General features: G+C 35.0%; 1 protein-coding gene across 3 annotated transcripts; it reads right to left on the bottom strand.

Moving 5' to 3' along the window:
- Positions 1 to 292: 292 nt before the first annotated feature.
- SLC38A11 (solute carrier family 38 member 11) lies at positions 293 to 21,706 on the bottom strand. 3 transcript variants are annotated; one of them, XM_035331367.1, is made up of 12 exons: positions 21,570 to 21,706; positions 19,342 to 19,459; positions 18,853 to 18,927; positions 17,546 to 17,680; positions 16,175 to 16,240; positions 14,710 to 14,816; positions 14,096 to 14,175; positions 6,070 to 6,140; positions 4,922 to 5,083; positions 3,084 to 3,196; positions 2,315 to 2,446; positions 293 to 1,199 (listed from the first exon to the last, which is right to left on the bottom strand). In XM_035331367.1, exons 1-12 carry the CDS (start codon positions 21,612 to 21,614, stop codon positions 954 to 956), a joined length of 1,350 nt encoding a protein of 449 aa, XP_035187258.1. In that variant the 5' UTR covers positions 21,615 to 21,706; the 3' UTR covers positions 293 to 953. The 3 variants fall into 3 exon arrangements, with proteins under 3 accessions (XP_035187258.1, XP_035187260.1, XP_035187259.1); XM_035331369.1 differs by lacking the exon at positions 21,570 to 21,706 and adding an exon at positions 18,266 to 18,366 and having other exon boundaries at positions 19,342 to 19,408; XM_035331368.1 differs by lacking the exon at positions 16,175 to 16,240.
- Positions 21,707 to 21,718: the final 12 nt, after the last annotated feature.

Genomic DNA, 21,718 nt, shown 5'->3' with positions numbered 1-21,718 from the left:
CTGCACTACCAATTTTCTCAAACAAGTTTACAACACAGGTAAGGAGAGAAAAAAATATACCCTCACAAAAAGAAAAACAAACAAACAAACAAAAAAAACACAGCCTCCCAAACAAGCTCAAGCTACACATGCCTGGTTTGTATCAGTGCAGTATAGTTTCAAAACTAAGTAAGGTTACGAATGTAAAAGTCAAGCTTTGATTTTTACACATATCATTTTATTCTCTGTCAATCTTAGAATTTGTATAAAGAATATTTACCTCAATCTTTTAAAATTCACCTATATAGTCAGATTCATGCAATATTTTTTTTTAATAAGAAAACCAATAATTGTAACAATTACAGTTGAATTATATCAGTTACAGTTCAATTGTAATACAAAATTGCTGTTAACTGGAAAGCCAGTAAAAGGGGTGCTTTCAGCACTAAAGAACAGTTATTGCAAAATCAAATACAGAATTAATAGATTTTTTGCAATTTAACCACACGAGTTTAAGACACAGAGAGACCCAGACATACTCTTTTTCAGGACTTAAAAAAAAAACAACATATTATAGTATGCTAATAAATATACATTTAATCACTACAAAATTAATAAAAATTAAGAAAAAATAACAAAAGCAAAGAAACATGGGAAATGTTTACATTCCTACACATTTCACCTATAATTTTTAAGTTGCATTGGTGACTCACTAACAAATTAAGCTTTTTTGGAAGGTTTGCAAGTTAAGCAACTAATGTCTACTGCAAGACACCTCTGAGAATTTGTTTCAACAGTTAAAAGCTAAGTTTTTATCAGAAAAAGGATGCCAACGTAAAGTATATAAATACGGTTATACAGATTAAAATTATTAGTGCATAGGAAAACATAAAATCTTTGTTCCAGGCACCTTTAAACTGGACTATATGGCTTGCTGGAAGACACACCTGATCTCATTCAGACTGGCGTGTTACCTAAGGGGGAAGTGTACTGTTGTGAAAAGAAACATTACTAGAGAAGCAGTAGAACATTTCTTTTCCATGGCTGCATTCCTGGGGATGCAAGAGAGTCAAAACAAACCCAACTGTCATCACTAGCACACCAATAACAAGAATCAGGCAGGATATGAGGTTATCCGAATGGTTCCACCGCTCTTTGGACAGCCTTAGATAACACGCTGTTGGGATGATAAAAACAAGTGGGGTAGCACTCAGAACTCCCTGTGTATGGGAAAAAAACAAGAAAACCCTCGTAAGCATGTGTATTTAGACCTAAAGAACAAAAATCCGAATTTGTAAATAGGCATGAATAGACTGACGCAACAGTAAAGCTGGATAATAGAAGCCTTTTCCAGTACTGCTAAATAGAAAATCTTATTTTCCAAGTCACATATAGACACATATGTGCACACAGTTAAATAGGTTCATTATACCAACATTCATATATTTGGCCCAAATAGGCAGATATAGATGCACAAATGTACATAATTTTATTGGTGTATATACACATAGGCAAATTTTCTGCACTTGTGGAAAAAACTGAAAGAAAAATGATGGAAAAGAAATTACCAACAGTTGCCATGAATAAGAAACCAAACCAAGTGGACCACTGTTTATTTTGTGACAGTTATAATTTGGAAAGAATTAACTCAGAGGAAACTATGTAGGTAATTATTTCAGATAGAGGGTAATTGGATAGCTTATCTGAATATTCAGACTGGTTCTGTAGTATTAGTCCAAGCATGTTTACTAAATCATTGCTACAGAATCACTTATTACTGCTCAGCTGGCAGATGAACTCCATTGTGGATCAGAGCAATGTACATATACTTACATGTATCATGTAGTGTAAAGAACAAATCACTCACTTTTTTTTCCCCATCGGTTTCAGGTAAGTGTGCAATATATGGCTTGAAATTGTCATTGAATGCATGGACAGGAATGTAAGAAGCCAATTCTAAAATAACTCCATAAAGAAACAAAGGCTGCCCTTAAAGTTTTCTCCACCTTCTAACTACATTTCCACATCTGATTTATTTATTAAAAATAGCTGATATGAAATTGAAGGTAAAATATTACAAGTGATGTTTAGCATAAATGTGGACTGGATTTTTTTATTATTTCCTTTGTTAAAATAACTTTTCTTCCTGAACTTCCTTCTTCAATTACACTATTTACAACCACTGAATATTTTTTTTTCTACTAACACTTTTGAATACTGTGCTGAATTGCATAAGATTTTTAGTAGAGCTACAGATTTTTCTGAGTTGTCTTTTATATATATATATATATAAAAAAGTGATTTATTAAATAGAAGATTATGCAGGTTCACTTACATTCAGCTCTAAAACTATTCCAAGGCAATCATACACTAATGATACACCAGTTGCCACAGCAATGATAATTACTGTCACAACAATATGGAAAACTGTTGAGAGGTTCCCATGGAAAAACACATTGGCAATCACCTGAAACAGAACCGCAGTTTTAAACTTTGATTTTGCTCTTTATTTTAACAATCAGTTTATAACAAATCTTCTAACCTTAGGAAGCTAAAAGAGTGGGTGAGAATATACTCACTGAACTTTGAAGCTTGCTTCAAGAAAACATCATCTGCTTCCAAAAATAACTCATAGAAAGCATTACTAAAATTGCAGAACACTTTCAACACTGGCTTAGTTATATCTGCAGGATTTATTTTCCTCTCATTTTCCTGCTACAGAACAGAACCACTTGCAACCACTGACTGAACAGATGGATTTCCTAGATATACTTTCACCCAGCAGAGCTAGTAAGCATGGTTAATGTGTTATTTTTAGCTATTCAACATAATGATGACAGTAACATTTATACCAAAAATGGAATTCTATGCAGACTTTATAGCTGTTGTTAATATATTAGGTAACATTATCATAAGTATCACATAATATTACCAGAATCTCAACAGTACAAATAGTACCCTCATGTTCATTGCATCAACAGAATAGTATCTGTTGATATTTATTACAGATCAGTCATTTACTTCAGCCACAACATGTATTAATAATGTTCTCACATTATTAATAATATCAATACCGTTAAAGGGAGAATGTAATAAATGCTTACCTCTCTGGTCACAAAACATTCAAGGGGGAAGGTCAGAATTACAGTAACTCCATAACAAAACCTCCCAAATGTAGCAAGGTTGTCATCTCTACAGTAGTTTTCAAATATATCTCCTGAGGCATAGCAAAACATCGATTAGTTTGAACTCATCTCATTTGCTTATTTGCAAATTGAAGTGTAAGTTAACGGAGTCACTCGAGTAATTGAGACTTTCTGTTCCCCTTTCCTGATACATCAAGAAACTCTAGTTACAGTCAAGTTACGTTCAGGAGGAATTTTCATCTTAACTTGCTATTAACAGTGTTTTTATTTGAGGTAGTATTTATATTTCAAAAATATTTTAATATATATGGTGTCCTCCCCTTAGCATCTTTTTCACATGAAATGCTGTTGTTTAACTCAGTACAGGACAGAGAAAGCTTATATATAAAATATTTAATTTTAAAATGTAAGTCATCTAACAAGAACAGTTAATACTAGGCCAGGGAGTTACCTCTGCATAACTACATCTCCCTGATACTATCTAATCATAGCTGGTAAGCTGCGATGAAGAATTTCAAATATTATGAGCCTGAAAACTCATTGTAAATATATGTATTATTAAGCAGTAAATCTTTTTATATCTAGCAACTAAAGCATTGCAAGAGAATTTAGATCATCTTGCTTAGTGGTTACAGTGAAGAATCTGGAATCATGATCCATCAGGCTCAAGAAAAACTACAAGACAGTCATCAGATGATGTACCACATCTTTTCTACCTGTTTATTATACTGTCTTATGATTTACCACTTTCAGGATCACAACGGCACTGAAGAAGGAATAGGATGTGCTTCAGAGAAGATATCTGGAAGATTTTGACAGGAGAGACAGAAGGTAAGATGGAACCTGTCTACAGTAAAATCATATGTTGAGGGATAGCTGCAGTCAAAGCTCTCTATATTTGAAATATCTCAAGCCAGTTAGGACTTAGTCTGCCTAAAGTTGTGTCTAGGCCAGCAAGTTATGCTGTACAAACAGTACTAGAAGGAGGAAAAAAGAACAGATCAACTAGTAACCTCCACCCCACAATTCCTCTGTTCTCAGCTAAATGCTGCTTTTCTTTACAAAAGGAAAAAAGCTCAGAAGCATTCTCCCACAATTTGGAACAGCACTATAACAGAAAAGCTGATCGTTTATGCAATGTGTATCTTTCCTTGAGGAACTACTGCACTGAACAATATAATGCCTTTTTCTTCCAAAAGCACTTTTTTCCATTTCTTTTTAAACAAAATCACATAAGATAGTATAACTATCTATACATGTTATTTATATATTATATTTATATATATACACACGTACACAAAGACATGACAATAGCTTTAGTTACACTAAAATGGCTGTTGTAATGATAGGAAGTATCTCTAAGTCAGAGCTAGGATGCTATATTTGCACAGACAGGAGAAGATACAGAAGAATGTACAGAAATGTATATCCAGGCACCCTAAAAAAAAAAAAAAAAGGCAAAGCAAGTTTTTTTTTCTTCCAGCTCTCTTTGTTAAAGGACCATGTGGCTAAGTTACAGATCTTTAGTCCTCATAAGTATTTGGATATGGAAATATTCAGAGGGAATTTTCACTGGTGAGGCTTCCACTTGGGAATCTGACACCTATTAGCATATAGCTGACATCTTTGTATCCCGTTTTGGTTGGTGGGTAACTACAAGGTATGTCTGTCCTAGCTGTTTCTGTCCACAGTAGTTGTAAAAATGCCAAGATCATACTAAGGTATTAAAAACAGAACTCAGAAATCAAGTGCAATAACTACAGAAAGCACCAAAATCGAGGGATTGAGCAGTTTACCTTCTGTGTATCCTGTAAAAGTCATATACCCACATGCAGCAAATAGTACACTGATAACAACAGCAAGGGAGACAGACACATGTGTGATTCGAGACCAGTTGTTTAATGTGGGTTCTTCCAGAGAGCCATATATTAAAAAGCTGTTATGGTGGCAGATGAATGCTGAAACACACATGACATTTAAAGCAAATACATGAATTCATGCACATACGCATTTAAAATAAATTAATGGAGTATATATTCCAAGGTAGGGGAGACAGCGCAGTTGGATACCATTTATTATTACAGACAAATATTAAATCTGCACTGAATAGCAAAGATAAATGGCTTGAACTTTTACTTAATTGATTTGATGCAGGTTCATATTCATCCTGGGATGATTCTGATTACATTACCCTAAAATACCATGTTATTTCTTCCCACTCCCCTATCCACATCTGCATTCCACTTACAGTTCTTTCTGCTCTTTTGTGTGAGAGCCTAATAGCACTTCAGAGATTCTTTCAAATCCACAGAACCATTTGCTACTTTCAGACATTCTATGACATCCATTTTAGACAGCAGCAAACACAAGGAGGCCTCACATTATTACAGCATTAACAAGAAGTGAGATACAACGACCCCCAGGCAGAATGGGTTTTACAATGACAACAATGGAGGTGAGTCCAGACTCATCTGAATGGTTCATTGCTGGAAATGGGAGGAGACAGGCACTCTATAATGCCTCACTCTACTGTGAATGTATGTGTCTTAGTCCAATACCTTTCTGTTACAGTTTACCAAAGAAAATGCAGAATGTTCACAGCCTACCCAGTTTAGGGACTAGACTAGCACTACCAATACAGGTGCTTTAAAATTTGAACTATAAACTGGATTCACATGTGCCACATGCTATCTCTCCTAGAGTAGCAATTGCTTCTATGGCAGGATGGACAACAGATTGTGATAATGTCTTAAATTGTAGCAACTAAGTTCACCTATGAATAATACAAAAATCAACTCCAGCTTTCAATAAACCAGCTTAATATGAATGTATATATGTACATATAATAAAAAAGTACAGTTAAAAATACACAATTTTCTAGGTTAAATTTATTTATTTAATTTTATTTTTTTACAGTTGAAGACTGAAAATACAAATGACTTACCGAATGACATCACCCCAATGGCTTGTACTGCATTTGATTTTGCAAATATCCATGCATTTTCTGATTTGGGTCTAAAACAGAATTTAATAGATTACACTCTTTTCAACCATCAATTACTAAAAATAATTCTAAATACTATGCTGTAATACAGAATCACTAGTCAGAACTCCAGAGCTATCTGAATTAGGCCAGTTTTCATCAACAATAAGCTGAAACCAGGGAGATGCCCTCCTCATCTTTCTTGTTTTGATTAAAGTATTCCTGGAACCTGTTTTTTTGCAGCCCAAACTGTCAGCCTGTTTCAGCAGCCAGTTCTGTAAATAAACTCTTCAAGTCACCATTTATCAAGAAACAGTACCTGGGAAGGCAAAAGCTGTTACTGATTCTGGCTGAGGTTATCTCAACCCAAAATCTCCTCAGACTATTCAGAGGCATTTTTTTCGTTTGAATTTGCACACATAATTCATGGAGTCCAGAGATACTTTTTCCCTAGGTCACAAATCAAGCAAGGCAATTTGTCTTTATTTACACCTGTTTCAACCACTCCTCATCTTAAAGGAACTGTGCTAGTTCCCAAAGGAGTGACAAAATAAACTTTAAGAAAGTGTACGGAGACTCTTATAATCAAGCAAGTATGTAATATCCTCTATATCTGCTCCTCTAAGATATGCCCACAGATTTGGGCTTTGTTAATAGTAAACCTTAGAGGAGGACTGCAGAAAACTGTCAGCAATCTTCATTAAAACCCACTTGAAATACGATTAAATTCTCTGAACCAAAAGGAATGAAAGAGAATGGCAGGAAATATTCCTTCCCAGACCTGCAGATTGCTAAAAATATCAAATGAAATTCAATATCAAATGAAGCCTTATATATGTAATATTGAAGCAAAAAGCATGGGTGCAGAGAAATTTGCTTTTAAAAAAGTGTGCTGCTACTACAATTGCTCCATTTTTACTTAGAGGGAAAGCACCTGCCACCTGAGGCCTTAGCTGCTATCTTTCTGCTGCCCTACAAAGCAGTATGACAATCACACCAGTTCTGTGAAGGTAACACTGGGAGCTTTGTCACTCTCTCTGGTAACTAGGTGATTCTGACAGCCATAGTGGCATATGCAATGCTAGATTTCATTGCTGCCCAATTTTTTAAACACGATTAGAAAAAAGGTAGTTGTTTTTTTGTTAGTTTCCTATTTGAGAACTCATATCTCACTATATCTACTCAAGTAGTCATGTCTTCCTTCTCCATATTAAAAACCTGATTTCCAGCATCCACTGTGGATTCAGCTTAGACTTAAAACAACTTTTAGACTCTTAAGCTATGGTTGCTATAACCTTAATTTCAAGGTCAAACAGGACCTGAGCATCAAAATCAAGCTCATTTTTTTTCAGCTTGGATACAGCATACATTTTTGACTACTCTAGCATAGACCTTCTAGTCTTAAGCAGCTGAATATGGCCCTACTAAAATATTCTTAGATTCAGAAGCAATGTAGATGTAATAAACACTGTGAATGAAATAGTTATCATGCATTTGTTTTATGAATTAGGAGATCAAACCAGCTACAGCTGCTGTAGTTCATTATACAGAGTAGCTTCCTTTACCGATATGAAACCAGTGGCATCAAATTAGAGATGTCTGTGGATAATTCACATTCATGATTTTGAATGGGTTTTTCAGGAAACTATTCACATCTCAAAGACAGTAACATTACAAAAAATAGACTATAGGAAACAAATCTTACAACTGTTCTGTTCTATAACCACTAGAGGTCAGCTTTGAAATCAAACACACAACATGAAAAATTGTCTTATATTATCCTTTGACAATGGATTTTTTTTTTAAAGTTAGCTTATCCCTTTTCTATTCATAAGAACTTAAGATTATCTAATGCCCTGTACAAAGAATATTTCCAAAATGCACAGAAATAAAGAATGCTTTTTATCTGAAACACCTCTTGATCAGACAACCACAACTACAAACTTTTTTTTGTGTGTGTGAAAATAGCACATCCCATACAATATAGCCATATTATAAGCTCCCTATAAATGGGATTTAAACATCAGAATGGAAAAAACATGTTGAAACATCTTGGAAAGTGACCAGATAATTTAAGAAAACATCAGGAGCTAGTTTTCCACCTGCATAGCAATAGCATACACACTGGTAATATGCAGACTGAAATTAACGCTTTATGCATGAACAGCAAACCAGATTAGGAGTACTAGCTTGGAGGGAGCTGAGCGGCAAAAGAAAAAATCGTGCTTATTTATCAACGTAAGAAGGTAAACTTCCCTTTCCAGACCCATGATTTGAACATTGCCAGCAGATTGCCATGTCTTAGAACGCGTATTGGTATGGATGACAAATGCAACAGAGCAAGACTCAGTATTTCTTACAATAAGTTCTATACCCTGCAGGATTTTTTAAAAGCATTTTCACACCTTGGGAATAGAGACCTCCCACAGATATGCTACATAACTAACAAGTGAAAGTAATATACTAATTGCAATCTGTTTGAAATAACAAATATAAAATTTCAAGCAACATATCTGCATAACAGACTTGCATACAATATATGCTTTTAGGTCAAGAACAAGACAAAATTTCTCAAAGACTTGAGAAATTCAAAAAGAAAAAATCCATTAGTGAATATCGTGGTCTAGATATAAGAAAACTAGTCACATACAGATGAGGGTAAACATACATAAAATTTATATAAATGTTTGTCTGTGTAGACAGACATACACAGGCTGACTGAGCATATCAGAAGTTAACTCTATACCTGTTCGAATCTTTCAATCCTGCTGCCGCTGTTAAAGACAGCTCCTTGTCAAAAGGAAGAAAAACAAACAGAACTTTGTTCTGACCCAGTCTGACCTACTTTCTTGCTAGGAATTGTTAGGGGGTGATTTCAACTGCTGCTCACAAGAATAGCAGTAGCTGTGAATATCCATGAATAATAAAAATAGCTACCTTACTGCTTCATGCTCAGTGTATAACAACCACAGGCTATGCCTGCACAATTTTTTTTTTTTTATGCCGGAGAAGCAGCAGGAGGATGAAACAAACATTTGTGATGCTAAATGCTCCTGGTTAAAGCTGTGCTATCTGTAATATAAAGTAGTCGAAATACCACACAAAAGTTGAGAGTATGTAACTCTAATTCTTGGAACAAAAATTATAAAATATTTTTTTTAAAAAAAAAAAAAGATTTTTTTTTATAAAAGATTATAAAAAGACTTTCCAAGGGAGATACCAGCCAGGAAAATCTCTCAGCTGAAAGTAAGACTACAGAAAGACAGGCTGACGCTTAGAATCATCAGTGGGAAGGTAGTGAAACCTAGCGGTGAAGAAAGCCTAGTGGTTAATAAAATAAGGCTGTACTCAGTCTTACATACATTCCAGTATACTTAAAGGAAAAGTACAGCATAATAAGCATGCTACTGAGTTTTAAAACTTTTAAAGTGTTTTGAAGAGATTGGTGTTTACCAACATAAGAACAGGTAGGAAAATATGAAAAGAACAAACAAGCAAGGCAAAAGCTAAAAGTTCCCAAAGGGATAAAGGCATTTCACATTCAGATCCTGAGTAAGAGTCAGGCAAAATTGTTTGGCAGCTTACAACAGCATGTCTTCTATCTTGTGTAAAAGATTTACAGTAGACTAGTCTCCATCACAAGATCTATGCTATGCAGAAATTTTCTGTCATTTATGTAGAAATGCTGCTAAACGCAGTACAGCAGAGTGCATCAGCAGCAAAATATCTTAAAAGAGAGTAAGAGAAACCTACATCCCTGGATCTCAACCCTGCCAACAGGCACAAAGCACTGACTGAAAGAAAATAATTTCTAGACAGGAAATGAAGTTATGCATTTGAGAAGGGAGCTACATGTTGGAACGAGCAAAACACTTCCATTGTTTTGGATTGAAGAACAGTGACAGACCACAAGTTTATTTAACTGCTGGTTTGCACCTCATCAAGGAATACATGGGAGATAAACTGAAATTTTACATTTTTGTGTCTACGTCATTGAATTAAACATGAATCTAATTCTATTGTAAGGTAAAATATTTTTTGTTTCAATTTAAACTTTTAAATTTAGAGGTACTGAATATAATTTCAATCAATATAATGGAACATAACACATCAGCTTTGAATCTCACATGAAATAATCACCTTGGTTTTTAAAGGACATAGACAAGGTAAAGCAATACGTCAGCTCCTCTTAGTTACAGCTGCTTTAATCCCATTTTTTCCTTAATGAACAAATGACAGGTCTGTAAATGTATGGTAGCTTAGGTTTTATTTTATTTTTTATTTCACAAAATTAAAGTTTAGTTTTGCTCACTGTTGGGTTATTTATATGAAGGAAGGAATCAACTTTCTACTTTCAAGTTATTTTACTGAACACTTGGTGTTTCATCCCTGTGATCAGCTGCCATTTAAGTAATTCTCACGTTCTATTTATGCGTAGCAGATGCTCTTGAAGTTTTTCCTGTAGCTTTATGTATTATGCAGACACTGACATCGTGACATTCTTCCCCAAAGATGATCAAATTTACCTTTATAAGATACATAAAGTATTTCTTCTTACAGCAAGGAATGTTAGTTTCATTTCTGAACCATGAAGTTACTTTACGCAGTATTAAGAAGTATCCATAGACATCTACAGTTTGAGTTATTTCTAATACATTGGTTTTGATCATAGTAGAAAAACACTCAGCTACCAGCAGGGGGGAAATAAAGCTAGGAATAGATCATCTGAATGTATTTTTATCTAACATCTTAAACTATTGAGAGTACATTCTGGGTCCAGAACACTGAATTTTATTTGCAGATACATTATGTCCTTCAGACAACAATAGTCACAAGAATTATATTAATCACAAGCAAAACAAGAAAGGAGTAGCTTAGCTTCATTTGTTATAAGTAAAATAAACCAAGTAATCCTTCAGCAGAAATTAGTTATTGTTTTCCCCTAAGAGCTAACAAGAAAGTAACACTCCCAAAATGTCCCTGAACAACTCCAACTCCCACAGCAACTAAAAAAATAACAAAAATGCAACACTCCAAAGACTTACAATTGCTGCCTACAGTTTCAAACACATCAAATCATTACAACAATAGTATTGTTACTTTACTGATGGTAGAAGTAAAGTAACAGTAAGTGAAGTAAAGTGACAGTGAAGTGACAGTAGAAGGTTTCTGGAAGGGAAATATTCTGTTATCTTAGTATTACTTTCCACTAGAACCTGAATGGCATTTAAACAAAATTACGGTTTATCATTCCCAAATAATCTTGTACCCTTTAACACAAAGTAATCTTCACTTTCAAAAATCTGAAGTAAAAGGTAAGTAAAAAGTGTGCAGAGTAATTATCAAAGTGGGAAGACTTTTGAATGGGATTCCATTAGACACTGATCTGAATCCAATACTTCTGAATGTACTCAATAGTAAATCAGAAGATGGATCAAAAAACATCCTTTGTAGAAAGCATGAAATGTGCAGTTAGCACAAGCATGCCAGATAACAGACTGAAAAATAAAAGAAAAAAGAAAAATCAGAAATATGTTGACAAATGGAAAAATCAGCTGATAAGGTAGGATTCAGTACTTTAACAACAAATTCCACAGTTATGCAGTTACAGATTTCATGAGAATGAGATGGGGAGTGAGGAGGAGAGGGACACAACTATACCACAACCCAAACTTCACAAGAACAGGCTAAAAGAAAGGAAAGACTTATCTCACTGTTCTGCAGAGGAGAGGGCTTAGTGTTTCTGTTAGGTTACAGACTCGACGCATGTCCACAACACCATGTCATTTTGCAAAAATGCAAACAAACCAGGCTATATAAACAAGAACATGACAATCCCCAAAAATTAGCAAAAGGGACCTCAAGACACTTTGCATGTAAGATACATCAAACAATGCAGTAGGGTAACCACAGTCTTGTTTCTGTTTACAGAGAAGTTAATGCAGCCATTTAGAATGACTTGAGGTATAAGAAATGACAAGATAAGACACTAATGGAAATGTTTGTTTAGTCTACAGAAAGGAATACCAAGGAGGGACAAATCACAGCTTTTTATGGGTTTTTAAGAATTAGAAAAGGAAGAGTTTGCTCTCCATATTCACTGTGGTTAGGCCACGAAGCAATGAACACAAAATGCAGCAGGAGAGACACCATACGCAATTCAGAAAACTTCCTAAGGAAAGGCTAGTTAAGAACTGGAATGGAAAGTTATGGAGTTGCCAAGAACAAACTAGACAATTAGCTGTGTGCAGCAACAGATCTACGGTCAATTCTGGCATGTTACACCAGCAGAAATTAAATATTCTCTCTTGACCCCATCAAGACTCTCTATGGTCATAGTTTTTTTTCTTCTTCTACATGACAAATCTGATTTAAATATATATATCTTTAGAACTCCAACTTCCATTTTATATTGGTGAGAACTCACAGTAAATGCATTATTTACTTGGTTTTACTTGCTATGATACTGTGATGAGATCCATATTAAAATATATCAAATGTGTTTATTCTCATTACAAAAAACAGATAGCATAACATCAGCAAAATATTATAAAAGGACTTATTAAAACTTAAAGTTTACACCTGTTTCAAATTGTAACATACAGTAAAAATAGACTGATAGAATTATTGTGAGGTGAGAAATTGGTAACAGTTTATCAATTTCTTAGATGAATTTATGAAAACAAGAAGTATAAACGCAAAAATGGAAGTCTCTAGAATTAAACAGTAAGACTTGAATTTCTCAGAAAACATCATTACTTATTGTAGGAAACAAAGACAGACACTTCTTATATTTCCGTGCACCACCATTGTTAAGAAGAAATGTTACCATAGTAACAAGGTCAGGAGTAGCCATTATATATAGCTTCCTCTTTTGACAGGGAATTTTGAGATTTTGCTTTCAAATACACCTTTAATATGGTAAGACAAACATGTTGCTTAAGGGGGCAGGCTGAAATTCCACACTATACTGAGTGGATCATTTCTACAGGTGATGGCACTTCTCTGGCACAACTTTAGAAACTGCTATTCTAGTTATCTTGCTAGCATTAAAACATGAGTGCCCTGCAATTAGGCCATATATCACAGCAATAAGACAAATACACAACCACATGACACTGCTTAAGTAATCACAGTGGAAGAATCCACTTTGTACAGAAACATTAGAATCACTATACTATTCCAATAAATTAAAAAAAATCACATTCAAAAACAATTTGTCACCTTTATTAATATATATTCACATTCAAAGAATAAGGAAAAAGGGATAAAGCAGACCTTCTACACCATAAATGAAAGTTATTAGGTTGATAACACTTCCTTGCAATATAATTATAAAAATATTGCCACAACACACATTCATATGTGCACTTAATTGTCTAGAACACTCCAAAGTCCAATGTTAAAACACTAAGAGTACAAGTGATAGAAAACAGTTCAGCACGTTCATATTGTTTTCTCAAATGACAGAATTAAGTTTTTGTTATTGTGTGGTTCACTTATTTTCCTTATTTCTATTCAATTTTCATTACAAAATCATTATATTAACAGAAGAAGAAATGCTGCTAAATTACTATCTATTTTAAGATTACAGATATAGGTCATCTGACAGTAATGGACAAAACTGAAGACTTCTCAAGTGATAGGCAACCTCACATGTCCTTTCAGGAACCAGCTGCTATTAGAGATAGCACATGTAATTTCCAATTCACCTGTAGTGTTGTTTTTTGTTTTGTTTGTTTGTTTTGAGACTTTTGGTGACTTTGCTTATGTGCAATGGAAGGAAAAAGGTAGGTAAGTTTTAGCAGTTCATTTTGCATTGCTGTTAGTACAGATTTGTCTTTAAATTAGTACAGATTTATTTCTTTAAACACTTGTCTCTATCAAAACACCCATGTTCCAAAACTATGCAGATAGAATGCAAGACTGATATAACTGGCTATATATGAACAAAAATTCACTTTATAGCAAGTGTAAGAATACTTACACCTGTAGACCCAATGTTACTGTCCTCACCATCACAATAACCAGGATGACAACGGTTAAAATCAGAGAAATAAGAGATACCTGTAGGACAGACAACACACAACTTGAGTTAGTAAGCTGCTGAAAGGTTCTCCTCTTAGCAGCCCAACTTATTTTCGAAAAAAGAATTGGTAAACAACTACATTTCTAAATATCACATGTCAAATATTTATAATTATGAGGCTTGTCCTATCCTATCATCTTTTTATTTGTTATTCTTGTTGAATAACTAGCCAATTGCAACTATTTGTCTAACTGTAAGAGATGGTTTCCATTTAAACACTTGTAATCAATGGTGCGCAGCATTTCAAGATCAGGCCTACATCACTCACTGCTTTAAAAAAAGATTTCTAACAGTAGATGGAAAAAAAGTCTAGTGATTCATGTAGGGACCAAAGTTTTGCTTAAACTATTCCAAGTTCTCTGATATTTCTTGGGACAGAAGGCAGTCTGAACTTCTAAAATATTTAATATGCTCTAGAGCTGGATGGAATTCAATACATTCGGTCATGACTGGCACTTGTTTTCTAATGGCATAGAGGAAAGTGAACTAAATCAACTGCTATTATGATTTACCTTTCCCAATTTTGCTATGTCACGATATAAAGATAAAGGCAAGGTAAAGATGATGGTGGTAAGAAGAATTATGAAGTGACGATCTGTAAGTATATTATCTGGTCCAACTAAAATAAAAAGAGAAAGAAAATTATTCCTCTTAGAGACTGACACAAGGAATAGATCAGTTGCATTCAAAAGGCTAGCAGTAACAAACTTTGATGTTGACCAAGCTTTTATCTCATTTTTTCAAGATAAGGAAGTGAAATAAAGACTAGGCATTAACTAACAGGGGAAGCCATATATGACATGCACATAATCACCAGAATTCTGAGATTTTAAGCTATAGTTCATAACACGAGTGATATATTATATCAAACTTTGGAAGTGACTTTGGAAGTGTGACATCTGAATATATAGATTAGCATTAATTTATTTCATCATGCCTGGGTCAATGTTGGAAGACTGCAAGTAAAACCATCTAATGTTTCTTTCTGCTATTTACTGCTGATTTTTTTGACAGTGGTGAGATCAATTACTGCTCTGTTGAAGATATACAAATTCTTAATGAATGATCCTAAAGTTCATTCTGAGTGGTTCCTTTGAGCATCTCTTTTCTTGTTGTCACCTGCATTTTTTAATTGGACATGGTGTTGGTTCCTCCCATTAAAGAAGTCATATGACTATTAGATATTATCAGGTATTCACTTTCACTATCAACCTGAACAGTGTGTGAGAATTAAAAATGAATCCAACATGTTGCAGGTTTCACCATCTGAAAATTATGATCTCACTAAGGAAAGCAAACATTTCATACAAAAACTAATCTCCACTTCACTCCAGACATGCTCTTTTCAGTCTAATTTGCCAGAGAAAAGTGTTTAAGTTTAGCTGGCTTTGTGATGAAAAAAGATGACAGGCACACACACAAATGGGCTCCACTGATTCCGCTGGGAAATCTTACAGCAGCAGAAGGGTAAGTGCATGAGTTAAGATCTTTAAAAGTTTTTACAGTGAATATCTAACAGAACTGGAAGTTATATGTGCAGTTTATGACCAACTATACAGATATGCTTAAGTAAGAATTAAATCCATTATATCATGTGCAAGTCATCCAGAATTATTCACTGAAGTGCAGTTTTAGTATTTAAATGTAGCACATTCAAAAATATGACAAAATAAAACCTTGCAATCATATCACTATGAAAGACTTCTATTTTCTTAGTATTTCATTGATGCACTTAGTCTTCACTGACACAGTCCAACAACCCAAGGACTTATAGGATTTATAGTTTTGGGTTTCTTTTTGTTAAAAAGCACTCACTCATACAAACATTATTTAAATTCTTAACTTAATATTTAAGGATAATTTAGACACAAAGTAATAGGTAGGTATTACTTCAGTCTGACACAGTATAAGCCCCCAAAACACTACATTTCTACCTAATAAATCTTTCCCATTCTGAAATTTTTAAATGCATCTTACCTCCAGGAATTCTCAAAAAAACTTTAGTTAAAGTGTCTCCTGTTATTATGTTGTAACTAATCATAGCTTAAAGAAAATAAAAATTTGTTAGTACAAATAAAATAGAGAACATTTGATAAATATTTAAATACATCTATTCTGTAGACCTCAGGATTATGCCACTATCCCTCTTGTATGAATTCTAACTAGCACCTAACAACTTTTAAGATCCAGGCTTAAAACAAATATTTTAACAGTCTCCTTTATTTATTTTAAAAATGTACTATCTGAGAAAGAATCCAATCCGATAAGCAAGGCCACTGTGCTGTTTTCCCATATAAACTTAATTCAGAAGGGACTAAAAAGGCTTTTAGAATTGCCTTGTTCATTTCCAACTTCATTTTTTTTGTCAGTTTATTTTCAAACTCCTGTTTCAATTTAGTTATGTTCCTGTGTTAGTAAAATAATCAGTCCTGGAATCAAATGCACAGGACCTCCTAGCTCATGTAGAAGCCTGAAATCTTTCAACCAGAAGAAAGGAGAAAAGATGAAGATAGCAAATATGGACTTCCATTCCCTCCTTTCATTAATAAGAGCTGTGACTTTAATACTTATATTTCATTTGTATCTTATTCTACACTGGAAGTATGCGTGCACATACACTATATATGGAAACTAATTCAAGCATATACATTTGCATAACTAGTTCCAAGGTAGGAACTGAAATCTTTACAATTCTTTTTCACATTCTCTATGAAGTAATAATTACACTCTCTTAAGTCAACTGTAATGGATCAATAGGTAATTTTCATAAAAATCAATAGGAATTTTCATATGTAATTCACACTTTCAGTTTAAGGGATGAAGCTTGATAAAGTAATTCATAGGAAGGCGCAATGCTGTTGCCTGCAGTAACACTAACCTGACTCCCTTAAAAATCTTGTCTAGCTAAAATGACTTCAAAAGGACTTCAGATTGACTAAGCCCAAAGGGAAAAATTTGCTCTGGGACTCTGCAGCCACCAAATCCAGTCTCTTGGTATCTATAATCCTTACCTCCTGCAGTCCTGTATGAAACAGTGCATATCCAATTCCTCATTCTAGAAGAGTCTCCCCTCTTTTTATTTCTCATAGCTACTTTTGTCATTAATTTTTTAAGTGTGTGATCCCAGATTTCTGAGTTATTATGTTTCACTTCATTTCTATTATTCTGGTCCTCAGATTCATTGAATTCTTTTCCAGTCATTCTTCACTACTCATCAATTATTTATTTAAGGAAAGAGGCATATACAGTATACGCTTTACAGAGTTCTTAATATTTAAGAAGAATAAGGTAACATGGAAAAGCTTATTATTTATAAAACATGAAAATTTATATTTTATGTGATCTTACCAATAAATGGATATAAAAATTGAAGAGTTGAAAGAATTAGATAACCTATAAGACCATATGTTTTTCTGACCAGCTCTTGATAGGTGTTGGTACTAGAGAGATTTCCTCCTTTGATCAGTAATATAATGGAATAATCTGTTAAAAAATAAAATTGTTAAAGACAGTATGAACCAACTAGCAGGTACTGTTCTTTTCTACTCCTTAAAAAAAGTCTGTAAGGGAAAACAGCAGCATTGGGAAGAACAGCGATGAGAAATCTTTTCAGAATTTAAATCCACCAAGATCTGGAGCTGTAGGCTCCAGATGGTAAGGGAATTCCACTTTTCCCAATAAGGGAAAGCAGAAACAGCCTCATTTTAATTAGTATCCAGTATGGTTCAAGGGAAAACTGTCAAAAGCACCAAAAATGGAAAATTAAATTAACGACACAGAGGTATATAAATTAAATATAATGTTTGGTTATATCATCCTAGAGGCTAAAACATGAAGAATGTCAGTGTCAATTTAACTTGAAAACCACGGATGGAACCACTCTCTTGTATGAAGCAATATGCCTTGAGACAGAGCTGACGTCACAGATGGAATTACTCTGAGACAGAACCTCAACCTTTTATGAAGAACAGTATAAAATGCTGCTGTTATTTGAAACTATGCTTTAGTGATCATTTGAGCACCACGGGATTTTCCAGTCTGGATTAGTTATAGCGCAGAATTTATTACCTTAGAGTAGATGTCTTGACAGATAGTAGCTAGACCTCGTCTATTCCTCATCTGGCTTTCACTTAGCTTGTAATCTATGCTGCGATAGGAACAGTTCCTTTCTGTGAACAGTATCAGTGTTTATTATCTTCTAGGAATGACTAAAATTATGAAACTTCCAGTCTTTACAATTACTTTTTGAAGGTAAATCAATGATTTTTTGATGAATGATATTAAAATATTCAAAATCATAGTACTCCCAGAGATTTTAATTCTGTGGTACATTTGAGTACCACTCAAGGATCAGTGTCTTAGAGGAAAAACAACAGGCGATTATGAGACACAAATAAGAGCTATTCTTCCAAATGTCACCATGACCTAGTCCAAGAAACTAGGCTTCACCAAATAAAAGGCACACAAAAAGCAGCTTTATATGTTGTACAGTATAATTCTCTACTTTTAGTAATCTGCTCAGGGGATTAGTGAGGTGAGAAAAAAATCCTCATTTTTATTAAGTCACAAACATGATTAAGCTATCGTGAAGCTCAAAAATCATCTAAACTTTGCAAGACTGATTTTCATTTTACAACAAACTGCTTTTACAGTACCTGTGATATAGGCAACTCCAAACAGAAGCAGTATGCCTAAGGGAAAACCAGCTTCTTTCATTGAATATGGCAACCCTGTAAGCAAGAAAACGTTTTCGAACGTTTACAAATATTTTTTATTTGTGAAGACCAAAGTAATGAAATATTCAGATTTTTTAAAAAAGTAATTATTTCAATCTTCCAAATTGGACCATCATGCTTAATCAATGCGATTATTTTTAGTAGACCAAGGGCAGCTTAGCCACAAAGCTGAGTCAGCACCTGCTCTATCAGTACTCCGGTCATTATGGCAAACAAGGCTGAAGAGTACTTACTACAGTGAGACCTGATCTCAGCTGACAACACTGGATTTTCACATAATAAAAGAATAGAAGTAGACAAAAATCTTTAGCAACAGCAAAAGAAAATAAGAGGACAGCATTTTTTTTCTCAACACTGAGTAGTCATGCATGTATAAACAAGGCTGAATAATAAAGAAAATACTCTTACCTATAATGCCCGATCCTATGATGGAGTTGATAATGTTAAAACCAGCTGATGCCAGATTACTGTTTCCTCCTTTATTCTTGGGCTTACTAACCAAAGCTGTTTGGTCATCTGTTTCTATCTGTTTCAGGAAGACAATAATGGAATTAAAGATAGGTGAGAAAAAGGATTATACATTTAATATAGCTGATTCAAAAAAAAAATGCTTTCATAGACTCAGATTTGTAGAGGTATTAGGTATTTTGATAAGTAAATCTTTTTTTTCTTTTTCCCCCAGTGAGAAATCAAAGGGGCGTTAGGCATCTAATTACTTCATAAGCCTGGCTGATAATCTTCTGTAATTAATTCTTCTCTGAAAAAATATAAGTGGAAGAACAGAAATCTATATAAACTGAGAGGCAGGCTGTTAGTCACGATTAATATTTCTGCCTTTTGAACAAACAGTTTTGAAAATATTTTGGCTAATTGGACTGGTCAGTAAATACAGGCCCCTGAGCCAAGGGGAACAAAATCAATTTCAAGTTACTAGTAAAGTATGCCAACACCTGGAGATGTTCAAATTTAAGGTTTTTCCCCAGCATTTTCAATACTTCTATGTCTTTGAATGGTTTAGCGCGTTATGAATAGAGAATGACATTGACTAGCCTCACAAAGTTTCTATGGGTAAGTAAGTACAATGTAGAGTTTGAGGTACAAATTTGTATTTAGTGGCTTCGAAGATTTAAATTCTATCTTCAAAATAATAATAATAATAAATTTCCTTACAAGCATGTTGTGGTCCTCTATTCACCATTTACTGCCAGAGAACTTTTTAGAATCTTTAATTAGAATACTGGTATTTGAAATGAAGTCATATAACTAAAAAAGGAACATGCACTTTATGAAGAAAATGTCTGCCTTTTTTTCTACAGAAGGAAAACGTATACTTACCATGAAAATAAAGTCACTATTTCATGGATGCAGGAGCCTATTTAATATATATAGCAGCTAAGTGCAAATTCAGATGCTTGCTACTAATACTCCCAAAAAAAAAAAAAAAAAAAAAAAAAAAAAAACTGATAAATCCAAATAGTCTGTAGACTGTGGTATAAGCTGACATGTGTAAGAGTATCTCAAGGAGAGTTAGTTACTTAGTTGGAACCTTTAATCCTTTAGCAGTAGTAACATAAGAATAGTAGCACTGCAAATATTGCCTGGTATCCCCTTTCTGGTAGTAACCAACGGAAATGCACAGGAAGAGTATCTTGTCCCTGCTTTCAACATTTTGTGTATCCTGGTCTTCCTGAGCCAAGCATGTTCTTGTTGTGTTATATTCCTTAATGGATTGTTCCTTCCGTTTGCCCTTTTTTGAAGGCATGTAAATTTTTTAACAGCTCCAATGTCCTGTGGCCACAAGCTCCATATCTTAAGTATGCATCATATGAAGAGACAAGTACTCTTCTTTGTTCTGAATCTGCCACTAAATATTTCCACTTGGTGCTACAAAAACTTTTACATCATCACAGGAAGATCAACTGTCATTTCCTAGTTATCTTCTCCGTACCATAGCTAGTTTTACAGTTAACATCCTTCCACTGCTCTTTCTGATGTAGAATTAAGAGTGGTCCATTTTAGTTCACCACTCATTCGTGCAGCTGGAGCATCACTTATTCTCTCATGAAACTTTAACGCCTTCTGCACATGGAATTGTACTGAACAGAAGAGTCCGGTTCCCTCATATCAGTCATTACTAGAAAACGACTACAACGTTTGCTGTGCAGCTCACAGACTCCTTCATGAGTCTTGCCCCCACCACATAGATGGGCTTCCTCAGGGACCAGCAGAACCAGCTGCAGACACAGCACAGCTGGGGTCACACCAATGGCAATGGGCCCACCAGGACAACAGGTGCTTGAGCTCTGGAGCGAGACACAGTTACAGCTGTGTCAAGTGGCCGCGGTTCTGCTCTCTTACATGAATAAGACCCATCCACTAGCTTTCTTTTTTCTTAACTCCGCTTCATACTCAGGACTCCGTTCTTCCTCACATGAGGTAGAGCAAAATTCAACCGAGGTGAGAAATCCACAGCCACTGTCAGTGCCCTCCGGGGAGGCATGTAACAGCAAAAGCGGCCGCGACGCCCCTCAGGCTCCCCCCAGGCGCCCCACGACGAGGGGCTGACGGAAACGAGAAGAGAACGCCGCCTCCCGCCACCTCCCTCACCTCACCCTTTCCGGTGCCGCTGGGCTCACCTGCGGAACAGCGGCCGCCGGCAGCTCCGGCCCGCCGCGCTCCATCGCCGAGGGGACACGGTGCCTCTCTCACGGTGCCGCTGAGCTGCTGCAGTTCACCACCGCTCCCTGAGCCCTCCCAGAGCCCGGGAGAGGCAGGGGCGGGCGAG

The sequence above is a fragment of the Oxyura jamaicensis genome, chromosome 7 (assembly GCF_011077185.1).
Source record: "Oxyura jamaicensis isolate SHBP4307 breed ruddy duck chromosome 7, BPBGC_Ojam_1.0, whole genome shotgun sequence".
NCBI classification, from domain to species: Eukaryota; Metazoa; Chordata; class Aves; order Anseriformes; family Anatidae; genus Oxyura; species Oxyura jamaicensis.
Note: the sequence above shows the minus strand (reverse complement) of the source record. Positions and strands in the feature narration are given on the sequence as shown.